At 47.2% G+C, this 12,862-nt stretch overlaps 1 protein-coding gene across 12 annotated transcripts in view; it reads left to right on the top strand.

Annotated features, from left to right (window-relative positions):
- Positions 1-12,862, top strand: part of LZTR1 (leucine zipper like transcription regulator 1) — a 277,591-nt gene that overhangs the window by 214,120 nt on the left and 50,609 nt on the right. For all 12 annotated transcript variants that reach the window (XR_004000204.1, XM_030561051.1, XM_030561054.1 and 9 more), the window contains one exon: positions 10,355-10,511. Coding sequence is in view for 11 of the 12 variants with exons in the window: in XM_030561051.1 (XP_030416911.1) it covers positions 10,355-10,511 (157 nt within the window). In the remaining variant the exon portion in view is untranslated. The remainder of the gene's footprint in view (positions 1-10,354; positions 10,512-12,862) is intronic.

The following is a 12,862-nucleotide window of genomic DNA, read 5'->3' as shown; positions in this document are numbered from 1 at the left end:
CCACTAGGACCTGCAAGTCTAGGAATTCATGACTCAAGCTACATCTACTTGAGCAGTCCATACAGGTCACTTTGGCCCCAGATGTGACAATTATGACCAGAATGAGGATGGTTAAATTAACGTTGACCAGTGATCCCTTGAGTACTCTTCAAACTCCAGGATCAGGCAGTGGAAATAAGGCAAAGAGGACACGGGCAGAGTTGACACTGAGGATGTCAACTGCCTCTTAAGAGCTTGGCATTATGCACCTTGGCATTGACAGACTTGGCATTGGTAAATCTGGTGCTGAGAACTTTGGCTTTCTTACTGACTGCCCCAACTCAGTGAGTAAAGCTGGCACTGCATCCACTTATAAACTGGACACCCACTGATGTAGCCTGTCCGAGCATACACCTAACTCCAAGACTAAGAGGAACTCTCAGGGGGAAGACATGGGATGTTTCGCCAAGGAAAAAACCCTTAAACAATTGGGAAAAACAATGGACCTGCCATGATCCCAGTACCAATGCCTGTGATGAAGCCAAGAAAGTTAATCAGTTGGCCCCATTTGTTGTCAGTAGCTACCGGTGTGTTGCTCTGCCATTGTTCGATGATGATAACAGTTGGCTGCATGCGTGTTCCCTCTGTGTGCTGTCCCGGCTCTGCGCAGTTAGCTGACACAGCAAACCCCGAGAGAACCCCCAAAGACCATAGACTCTAGTAAGATACGAAGGAACCCGAGCTAGGTTTATTGTCAAACAAAGCACAGTAATAGTTTCCTATAGACTCTACAGGATATACTATGAATATGTGCCCCCTGGCAATGAACACAGCTCAGTCAGTGGCGGGACTTTCCACTGCCCCCTAGGCTGGCCAAAGATGTGCACTCCGGGACCTACTTTTATACAGTTACAGGACAGATTACTCATCCCTCCTGAGGTACTGAGGTACAGTCTCTTAGCTCATTAGGGTGCTGTCTCCCTTTTGATCATGTTGTTCCAGACATACAGATCTATCCATCGTGCTGTCCTGTCTTTAAGATGCACCTGCCTGTTAAGAACATAAGAACAGCCATACCGGGTCAGACCAAAGGTCCATCTAGCCCAGTATCCTGTCTACCGACAGTGGCCAATGCTAGGTGCCCAGAGGGAGTGAACCTAACAGACAATGATCAAGTGAACTCTCTCCTGCCATCCATCTTCATTCTCTGACAAACAGAGTCTAGGGACACCATTCCTTACCCATCCTGGCTAATAGCCATTTATGGGCTTAACCACCATGAATTTATCCAGTTCTCTTTTAAACACTGTTATAGTCCTAGCCTTCACAACCTCCTCAGGTAAGGAGTTCCACAAGTTGACTGTGCACTGCCTGAAGAAGAACTTCCTTTTATTTGTTTAAACCTGCTGCCTATTAATTTCATTTGGTGACCCCTAGTTCTTATATTATGGGAATAAGTAAATAATTTTTCCTTATCCACTTTCTCCATCCACATCACTCATGATTTTATATACCGCTATCATATCCCCCCTTAGTCTCCTCTTTTCCAAGCTGAAGAGTCCTAGCCTATTGTAATAACCTTAGTCCCAGATTTGGACCTTAGCGTCCAAAATATGGGGGTTAGCATGAAAACCTCCAAGCTTAGTTACCAGCTTGGACCTGGTACTTGCTGCCACCACCCAAAAAATTAGAGTGTTTTGGGGCACTCTGGTCCCCCTGAAAAACCTTCCCTGGGGACCCCAAGACCCAAATCCCTTGAGTCTCACAACAAAGGGAAATAATCCTTTTTCCCTTCCCCCCTCCAGGTGCTCCTGGAGAGATACACAGACACAAGCTCTGTGAATCCAAACAGAGTGACTCCCCCTCTCCGTTCCCGGTCCTGGAAACCAAAAGGACTTTCCTATTCCCCCAGAGGGAATGCAAAATCAGGCTAGCCAGTTCAACACACACCGATCCCCCCTGATTTCTTCCTCCCACCAATTCCCTGGTGAGTACAGACTCAATTTCCCTGAAGTAAAGAAAAACTCCAACAGGTCTTAAAAGAAAGCTTTATATAAAAAAAAGAAAGAAAAAATACAAATGGTCTCTCTGTATTAAGATGACACAATACAGGGCAATTGCTTAAAAGAATATTGAATAAACAGCCTTATTCAAAAAGAATACAAATTAAAGCACTCCAGCACTTATATTCATGCAAATACCAAAGAAAAGAAACCATATAACTTACTATCTGATTTCTTTGTCCTTACACTTAGAAACAGAAGATTAGAAAACAAAACTACTTCTCCAAAGCTCAGAGGAAGCAGGCAGCCAGAAAACAAAGACCTCAGACACACACTTCCCTCCACCCAAAGTTGAAAAAATCCGGTTTCCTGATTGGTCCTCTGGTCAGGTGCTTTAGGTGAAAGAGACATTAACCCTTAGCTATCTGTTTATGACACCTATTCAATCTTTCCTCACATGGGACCCTCTCCAAACCCCTAATCATTTTAGTTGCCCTCTTCTGAACCTTTTCTAGTGCCAGTATATCTTTTTTGAGATGAGGAAACCACATCTGTACGCAGTATTCGAGATGTGGGTGTACCATGGATTTATATAAGGGCAATAATATATTCCCAGTCTTATTCTCTATCCCCTTTTTAATGATTCCTAACATCCTGTTTGCTTTTTTGACCGCTCTGCACACTGCATGGACATCTTCAGAGAACTATTCACAATGACTCCAAGATCTTTCTCCTGACTCGTTGTAGCTAAATTAGCCCCCATCATATTGTATGTATAGTTGGTGTTATTTTTTCCAATGTGCATTACTTTACATTTATCCACATTAAATTTCATTTGCCATTTTGTTGCCCAATCACTTAGTTTTGTGTGATCTTTTTGAAGTTCTTCACAGTCTGCTTTGGTCTTAACTATCTTGAGCAGTTTAGTATCATCTGCAAACTTTGCCACCTCATTGTTTACCCCTTTCTCCAGATCGTTTATGAATAAGTTGAATAGGATTGGTCTGAGGACTGACCCTTGGGGAACACCACTAGTTACCCCTCTCCATTCTGAGAATTTCCCATTAATTCCTACCCTTTGTTCCCTGTCTTTTAACCTGTTCTCAATCCATGAAAGGACCTTCCCTTTTATCCCAGGACAGCTTAATTTACGTAAGAACCGTTGGTGAGGGACTTTGTCAAAGGCTTTCTGGAAATCTAAGTACACTACATCCTGTTCCTTGTTGTGTCTATGGAGTGTCCTTGTATCAGGCTGTCCAGGTACCATCTTGGCACAAGTTCCTCTTATTAGCCCTTATGTGTGAACACACCTGCTTCTAACAACCCTCTTTTCGCCAATTTCTATGAGTGAGGCCTGCCTCTGGCTCACAGCCCAGCTTTTGCTTAGCAGTGCCTGGAAGTACTTTGGTTCAGGCCTCAGACTAGGCCTCTGACACAAGAGTTTATATTTCAGGGCCTCATCTTACTACACCATTCAGTCCTTCAGTACTGTCTTTCAGTGAGGAGATATATTCCTCCTCACTATTGCCGATGTATCCCTTCTTGCTGACATTGAACAGAGATCTTTCTTCCCTCCCATTGGAGAATGACCTCAAGGAGGATATTGGGGAGCCCTAATTCAGAGCACCACTTCAACCAGCTCTGGAGTGGCATAGGCCAACCAGCCCCAACCTAGTCAATACCCATAAATATGCCACCTTGTTTGACTGTATTGACCTTACTGTGGACCATCCTCCCACATGTGAAGGAGGAGTTTAGCCTCTCCTACATGCAGAAAAAGGAATGGATCATGCTTGTTGATGGCTTCGCTGACTAGCCCATCCACAGTGGAATGAGAGGTGGGCCCACAGGAACAGGAGATGATAGGCATAACAGTGAGCCCCGTCATCCCCCAAGGAATCCTCCTCACCACCAGAGAAGAAAGAGACACCAGCCCCCTCCCTGGCTAGATGATTCTAACGCCTTCCTGGACCTCCTGTCCTGAATTGTGGAGACCCTGGATACTGAGGCTTGGACTACACTGTAAATTTATACCTAACGTAGTTATCCCAACCTCACCCGCAGTGTAAACAGTACTATGTTGATGGGAGGGCTTCTCCTGTCAACATAGCTACCGCCTCTGAGGAGGTGGAGTACCTACACTGATGGGAGAAGCTCTTCACTAAGTGCTACAGTGGGATGTAAACCTTAACATGCTTAAAACCACTTTCACCAAACAAGGACACTCCACTAGAGAAGTAGATTGCATCATGGAACGAACTACCCAAATACCCCGAGAGAACCTGCTTCAATACAGAAATAAACCCCTCTCTGACTACACACCCGTAGTTGTCACCTACCATCCCACACTGGAACCCATATGAGATAGCATTAAACCCATACTCTATGGGGATCACATCCTGAAAGAAATATTTTCTGAATCCCTCTTCTGGCCTTCGAACAACCACGCAGCTTCTCCAAACTCATCATTAGAAGCAAGCTCCCCACAGACCAGAACACATCAACTCAAATCTTTACCCAACCCCTGCCAGAACAACAGATGCAAAACCTGTAGACATATCTCCATGGCTGCAATGCTTGACACCCACTCCCCAACACAACTTTCAAGATCTGAGAGTCCTGCAACATGTGGCCTGCCTCATCCAATTCACTAAATGCCCCAGTAACAACTATGTGAGCGAAATGAGGCACTATGCTCTCGAATGAGCTAACAGAAAAATCATAAAAGAGAAAAACACCACGTGGGTGAACACTTTTCAGAAAATGATCACTCTATCTGACTTCTCAGGAAATCTGCACATCTTCAAAAGAGACTCCTAGGAGCTTAAATTTATAACTTTGCTAGACCCTAAAAATCATGGACTAAATAGGACTCTAGATTTATGGCTTATTACAACGATCCCACTAACAACCCCTCCGACAAGTTGCCTTCCCCCCAGCCTTTCCCCTCATGACTGAAGGGTTGTTAACAGGCCAATTAACCTTTAATGTTCCCTTGCAATGTGGTATCCAGAAATAGACTTGTATGCCACAGACCAGAACAAGAAATGCCATGTCTTTTACTCCAGAGGGGTTTTGAGTCCAGGCTTTCTGTAGTCTCATAGGCACAGGGGCTCATGTATGCCTTCTGCCAATCCATTTAAGACCAGGGATCCTGAGGAAACTCAGACAAGGTTCAGCCTCAGTTATTATACTAGACCCAGCTTGGCCCAAACAGTTCTGATACTCTGAGCTGATGAACCTGTCAACACAGCCTCTATCTATCTCACATGATTTCGCAAAACAGAAGTGAGATCTTTCACTTCTTTCATCATTACATCTGACAGTGTGGTGGTTGTCTGATTAACTGCCATTGAAAGGAGCTGTTCAAATGAAGTCCAGAACAGTTTGGTACATAGCACACGGGTGGGCAAACTTTTTGGCCCAAGGGCCACATCAGAGTGCAAAACTATAAGGAGGGCTGGGTAGGGAAGTCTGTGTCCCCGAAACAGCCTGGCCCCTGCCCCCTATCTGACCCCTCCCACTTTCTGCCCCCTGACTGCCGCCCTTAGAAGCCCCCACCCATCCAACCCCCCCTGCTCCTTGTGCCCTGACCGCCCCCTCCCAGGACCCCTGCCCCCCCCAGACCCCACCCCCATCCAACCCCCCCTGCTCCCTGTCCCCTGACTGCCCTGACCCCTGTCCACACCCCCGCCCCCTGACAGGCCCCACGGGACCCCACCCCCTATCCAATCCCCCCTGTTCCCTGTCTCCTGACTGCTCCCCAGGACCCACTGCCCCATATCCAACCCCCCAGCCCCCTTACCATGCCGCGCACACTGCTGTGCTGCCCGGCATGAGTGCGCAGCCCCACTGGCCAGAGTGCTGCCTGCGTGGCAATGTAGCTGCAGAGGAGGGGGGACAGCGGGGGAGGAGTCAGGGGCTAGCTGCCAAACCAGAAGCTCAGGGGCCAGTCAGGACAGTCCCGTGGGCCATAGTTTGCCCACCTCTGACATAGAAGAAAAACCTCTACTATACTGAATTATGTGGCAAAATGGAAAAGGTTTTCTATTTAGGCACCAGAACATTTCCCTTGTCAGTTCCTGTTTCTGCTACTCAGGACTGTCTGCTAGCTCTAACACATTTGGGACCATCCCTCAGAACCATAAGAGTACATTTAGCAGTAATAGCTGCACATCATCTTCAATTCAGGGTTACACTGTATCTTCCCACCCTACAGTTGCTAGATTCTGTAAGGGTCTCATTCATATTTTTCCCCCCAGACCAAGGGCCTCCTCCTTCCTGAGACCTCAACACAGTGTTAACTGTTTAATGGGACCTCCTTTTTAGCCACAAGCAGCCTGCTCTTTTTATCAACTGTCTATGAAGATTGCCTACATCAACTCATAGGGTAGGAGACATACAAGCCCTTATGGCTGGTCCACCTGACATGATCTTCCATAAAGATAGACCTCACCCCAAATTCCTGCCTAATATTGTTTCTGATTTTCATTTAAATCAGTTGCTTCCCTGCCCAGTTTTCTCCCTCAATCTCTACTCTCAAACCAGGGGGAAAGCCAAATGGCACACCTTTTGACATAGTAGGGCTGTAACATACTACCTGGACAGTACAACATCCTTCACGAGGTCCCACAGAGTGTGTATAGTCTTTGCAGATAGGGTTAAGGGTCAAGCCATTTCCACCTAAAAATTGTCCAAATTGATACCTAACTATATTAGATCCTGTTATGAAGTAGCTAGGGTAGATTTCTCTGGGATGTTTTGGGGTTCACCCAGGCCAGTCAGGGGTTCGGTCAATATCTGCCTTTTAACCTTGAGTGTCTTGTGACTCTACAGCTTTGGTCCAGAGCTCTGACCCCAACAGCCAGCCAGCAGCCCACAAGGCTCACTCTGGCTTTGCCTAACTTGGTTACTTCTTGCAGGCTGAGTTTAGGACCCTTCCAACCCTGAATCCACCTCAAAGTCATAATCCTTCAGGGTCCATTCCCTCTCACTGGGCCCTCAGAAAGAGTATTAGGTTCCCTGCCTCTCCAGAGACAGTGCAACACTCCAGCCTGTCAGCTTCCTAGAGGCACACACTCACTGCATTTACCCAGGGCTGATGAAAGCAAAATGAGTTTAACCAAAGAGCCTAGATTAAGTGATACCAAGTAAAAGAAATAAAGGTAGAGATGGTTATAAGCAAATAAAAGTGAAAACACGCATTTAAAAGTTTAAAACTGAATCTATCAAAGTACAGTATTTATTCAAGATCTCTCTCACCTTCAGTCTTCTTTCAATCTTTTCACAGGCTGGCCTGGCCAGGACCCATCTCACAGCTCAAATTGCTTGGTTTCTTTGGATCTTTAAAGTGAAGGATCAGGCTCAGGGTGGGCAAACATTTTGGGCTGAGGGCCACATCTGGGTGGGGCAATTGTATGCAGGGCAGGGGCTGGGAGTGTGGGGTGTGGGAGGGGATGCGGTGTGGGGTGTGCAGGAAGGGGCTCAGGGCAAGGGATTGGGGCAGAGGAGGGGTGTGGGGTGTATGAGGGGGCTCAGGGCAGGGAGCTGGGGTGCAGGAGGGGTGCAGGGTGTGGCAGGGGGCTCAGGGCAGGGGGTTGGGGTGTAGGGTGTGACAGGGCACTCAGGGCAGGGGGTTGGGGTGCAGGAGGGGTGCGGGCTGTACAAGGGGGCTCAGTGCAAGGAGTTGGGGTGCAGTAAGTGTGCGAGGTGCAGGCAGGGGGCTCAGTGGAGGGAGTTGGGGGTTCAGGCTCCGGCCTGATGCCACTTATCTAAAGCAGCTCCAGAGTGGCAGCGGCACGCACTGGGGCCAGGGCAGGGTCCCTGCATGCCTGCCCTGTCCCTAGCCCTGCACCACTCCAGGAAGCGCTGCGGTCCCTGGTGTAGGGGGTGGAGGGCTCTGCGTGCCTCCAGGTAGCACCCCCGAAGCTCCCATTGGTTCCCCATTCCCGGCCAATCAGAGCTGCGGGGAGCAGTGCCTGGAGGCAAGGGCAACGCATGGAGCCCTCTGCCCCCCCACCCACGGGCTGCAGGGACGTGGTGCCAGCCACTTCTGGGAGTGGCATGGGGCCCGCGGTGCCACGGGGGGCAATCCCGCTGACCAGATCCAAAGCTCTGAGGGGCCAGATACAGCCTGCAGGAAGTAGTTTGCCCACCCCTGATCAAGATGAAGTCTCTGTCCCTTATATTCCCAAAATTGTTTTTGTTCTAAAAGTTAGGATGGCCTACTGGAGATTCAGTCTCCTGTCTCTCTCAGGGATGCAAGAACTATGTTAATTCTGTCTCCTGAGTTCAGTCTCAGGTTAACCCCCACTTGATTTAGCTTGATGGCTTTGTTTAGTGCTAATATGTAAATTAAGGCTAAACAAATTCCTTTATCTGAGACAAATTTGTTTATCGGCTTTACCTAGGCTAGGCAATCTGGTCTTAAACATGCTCTAATAACATTATAGAGAGCATTTGTAATTTCATATATAATGTTACATATGTTTCACAATCATAGATGTCAACTTCACCTCGACCCCCCTAGCCCTGCTTCTTCCCATCCCTGCACCGCCCTTGCCCCACCCCCATTCCACCCCTTCGCCAAAGTCCCTGCCCCACCCCGCCTTTTCCCACCCCAGCCCTGCCCCTTTCCCACCCCCATTCCACCCCCTTCCCCCAAGTCCCCACCCCTGCCTTGCCTCTTCTCAACCTCCTCCCCGGAGCATGCTGCGTCCCCACTCCTCCCTCTCCCCCCAGAAAGTCCTAAGTGCCACCAAACAGCTGTTAAGCAGTGGGCAGCTGGAAGCACTGGGAGGGAGAGGGAGGAGCGGGGACATGTCGCGCTCAAGGAAGGAGGAGGAGACGGAGACGAGGAGGGGGGAGCTTGGCTGCAGGTGGGTGTGGAACACCAGCTAATTTTTCCCTATGAGTGCTCAGGGAAAAGAGTTGGGGTACAGTAAGGGTGTGAGGTGCAGGCAGGGGGCTCAGCGCAGGGAGTTGGGGGGTGGGGTGCAGGAGGAGTTGAAAATTTGCAGGTCAGCGACATTGGGATCAGTCCACACTTTTACCATCACTCTTCCTTATTTGAAACTTCAAGATCAGACACCCACTTTGGTAGAGCTGCCTTGCATTCATTATTTAAACAGAACTCCAAGGCCCACTGTAAGGTCACTGTTTGATAGTCATCAGAAGTGGAATCTGTGTGGACAGTCACTTAAAGAAAAAGGAATAATTATTTACCTTGTAACACACCTTCAAGGTGTGTTATTCACATAGCTTACACGATCCACTTCCTTTCCTATATCTACTATTTCCTACTCTTCTGGGACTGTATATTGACAAAGGAACTGCGGGATTGTTAAGTCTGCTCTGGCCTTTATGGGTACATTTACACTGCAATAAAAGACCCCTGAATTAGGCTCAGGGGCTCAGGCTGTGGGACTATAAAATTGCAGCATAGAAGTTTGGGCCTGGGCTAGAGCCTACGCTCTGAGACTCTGTAAGAGGGAGGCCTGGGCTCTAGCTTGAGCCTGAATGTCTGCACTGCCACTTTTAGTCCCCATAAGCCTGAGTCAGTTGATCCAGACTCTGAGACTTAATTCTGTGGGTTTATCGTTGCAGTGCATGTCTTCAGGTGTGAGGCATGAGAGTATCCAGGTCACAGACGCAGCCCCAATGAATACTGTTGGCAAAAAGAATCAAATTTCACACAAACAGGGTGCATGTGCCCCAGAAATGAAATCTAGGTAGACAACACATCTTTAAGAACTACATTTACTGTATGATATGATTCTTTATACATGACTGAATATGTTACAAGATGCTACGCATCTGATCTAAAGGTTTAGAATAAAAATGTGTGATGTCATTTAGCATTATTTGAAAGATTACATGATTGTATAAGTACATTGTGTCATAACACATACACTTACGTGGGTAGAGGCAAGGTTGTGCATTCAAGGTTGTCACAGTCATCTGATGAAGTGGGTATTCACCCACGAAAGTTTATGCTCCAATACGTCTGTTAGTCTATAAGGTGACACAGGACTCTTTGTTGCTTTTTACAGATCCAGACTAACAGGAATACCCCTCTGATACTTAACCTTAACTTGGGCATTCCATTTTGAGTGCTTAATTTTATGCATAAATAATGTTGCATTGACAAAGCTTTTTGTATTTAATATCAGAAAGAATAACAAAGATTATGCTATCATGTGATACTGATTTTTCAGGACTCTAGTGCAAAGCCATCTAGTTCTCTTCTCGTGGTTAATACCATCGGAAACCTTCAGTGGGTATTTTGGAATGGATGCTTTGTAATGGTTTATCCTCTGTTCTGTATAAAATTATAGAGTTTCCTCAGATGAGACTGTTTTTCACTTTTTAAGGAACACTGCCTGAACTTTGTGGTTAAAGAGTCACATTTTAATCAGGTAATAATGATGAAGGAATTTGAGCATCTTTCCTCATCCCTGATAGTGGAGATAGTACGAAGAAAACAGCAGCCTCCTGTTCGAACACATTCCGATCAGCCTGTGGATATTGGTAATGTATTTTCCTTCCTGAACTAATAATCACACTGTTGGTTTTTTTGAGACTTGGGCCTTTTCTACACTCAGGAATAGTTGATTGCTGGACATTGATTGCTCAGTCAGTCTAGTGGCACCTATACTGCCTCCTAGGTGCATACAACGACATACCAATATTTGCACCGACTAAGCTTCAGGATTGCTGACACTCTGTCAGAAACAGACCTGATCACAGTGATTCCCATTTGTGACCTGTGGGTTCAATTGTTTCTACTCACTGTATCTGGTAATAAACCCTGAAAAAGCTCCAGCTGGTCTCACCTATTTAGCAATACAACCTGGCTGCCCATTTAAGGTCAGCACAAGGTAATGAAAGTCCTCCATTGGATTGTGCCTAGGTACCAGAGAGATCACCTCCCTTTCCACAGCCACAACCTCCTGCAAAAGGTGTGTTCTGTGGGAACAGTGAAACCATCAACCAATAAATAGTAGGAGGCTCCTGAATGCAGAAATGCAAATTCATTTCTTTGCATTATCCTTCCCTCAGTAAGGTTTAAATTCACCCATGCTCATATGTACGCGCACACTCCAGCTATTTCTCATAAGGGCTAGAAAGGAAAGAAGGGAGAAGAGAGAGATTGCTATAGATTGCTATAGTTTCTTCTGATTTTAAATACTTACAATGGAAAGCCATTCAGGTCCCTAGATAGACTCCTCCTGATCCCTAGTGACATGGTGTTCCACAGCTAGGAGCCCTCTGCTAAAACGTTTTTTGCCCCATTATTCCCTTGCACTCCATTAGTTGAAGTGTCCCTGAAGGGCTGTCTAGAGGAACATGCTCCATGATGTGGACCAGACCATTCAGCTTATTTGAAGAACTATCACTTGGAGAATGTTTCTCATCTCGACGCCTATGAGTATTAGGGTGGTGGGAGGAAGGCCAGGGCTTAGCACTGTGAAAAGGAGAGTGAGCTAGGGCAGCCTGCAAGTCAGAGGGGAGAGGAGGATGGGTAATCCCTGCTGAAGGTCTGATGAGGCATGGTGGTAGGTTGAACCCCACTTTGGGGCTAAGAAGAGTCATGGGTTTGACCTATGCCCTGCTGCAGGCTTCAGGATAGGAGTGTCAGTGCACACTAATCATTGCTACCAGATTGAAGAGAGTGATGGGACATAGTAAGTCTGCTGTTGAGGCCCTTATACCAATGGCATGTGTGTCAGTAGCCCGTATGTAACAGGGTAGCCTGTGTCCAGAATCAGGGCATAGGCAGTAAAGTCCAGTGGTTAGAGCTTTAGGTGGTCACACCTGAGGGAACTGAGTTGGTAGCTGGGGTCTGGAAACTAGGATAAATCTGGAGTCAGGCTGGAGTCAATAGCCAGGAGATGTAGCCAAGGGTTAAGCTGGAGTCAATAGCTAGGAACCAGGAATGAAGCAAGGAAGCAAGAATGATTAGGTGTCTGTCTCAGCAGCAGTTCAGGGATCTGGCTTGGTGCACATACAACTTCCTGGTATTCCCTTCAGGCTTAAATAGTAGGTCTGGGACAATTGGAGATATGAGGTGGGGCTGCCAGTCATCACTACCGTGGGTGGCACTCCCCACAGTGACTGGTCTCCTGGGATGCATGTTTATTGCCTTGGGCACTGCCAAGGCATTTCTAGCAGTGTGGATGGGCCATCTGCTTGGCCTCCAGCAGATGTAATTTCAAGTCCCATGAACCTCACATTGTGCCTCTTCAGGTGTGCCCTGGGGCATTGTCATGCCAGGCTTTTATGGGTGACATTTGTGAGTCTTGTATAAGTTATGGGGCATGAATGTTACTGGCAGTCTCCCAGTACTGCTCTTTGGGGCCATAGCCTTCCTAGTCTATGAGGTACCACAATAATCTGGTGCCCAGTATAGCTCAGTCCTCAGACTTCTTGTGGCCCTGAACTGGAACTAGTAGGGTGATGGCTGTTCAGTCAGGGAAGAGATTTTCTGTGGATGCTTTCAAGAGGGAAATATGGAAGACTGGGGACAATTTGAGGGATTTGGGTAAGCAGTTTGAAAGAACAGGGCATCAACCTTGCCATTTTTGGACCTGGGATGATACATGATGATGAAATCAAATTGAGAGAAAAATAGGGCCCATCAAAGCTGCCCTTGGTTTAAGGTTTTTGCCCTATGTAGGTACTCCAGATGTTTATGATCAGTGAATACCTGGACTGGGTGGTGAGCTCCTTCCAGATAGTGGTATTTTTGCTCCTGATTGCACTCTATTGGGCAGTCATAGTCTTGGTGTGGAGGCAGGGTTTCTGCACTCCTCTTTTCAAAAACATCAGCCTAGTCTTGGTATTTCAAGGGACATTCCAATGTAGATTCAACAGAGGGT

The sequence above is a fragment of the Gopherus evgoodei genome, chromosome 4 (assembly GCF_007399415.2).
Source record: "Gopherus evgoodei ecotype Sinaloan lineage chromosome 4, rGopEvg1_v1.p, whole genome shotgun sequence".
NCBI lineage: Eukaryota > Metazoa > Chordata > Testudines > Testudinidae > Gopherus > Gopherus evgoodei.
The sequence above is the reverse complement of the archived record's forward strand: the minus strand, read 5'-3'. Positions and strand labels throughout refer to the sequence as shown.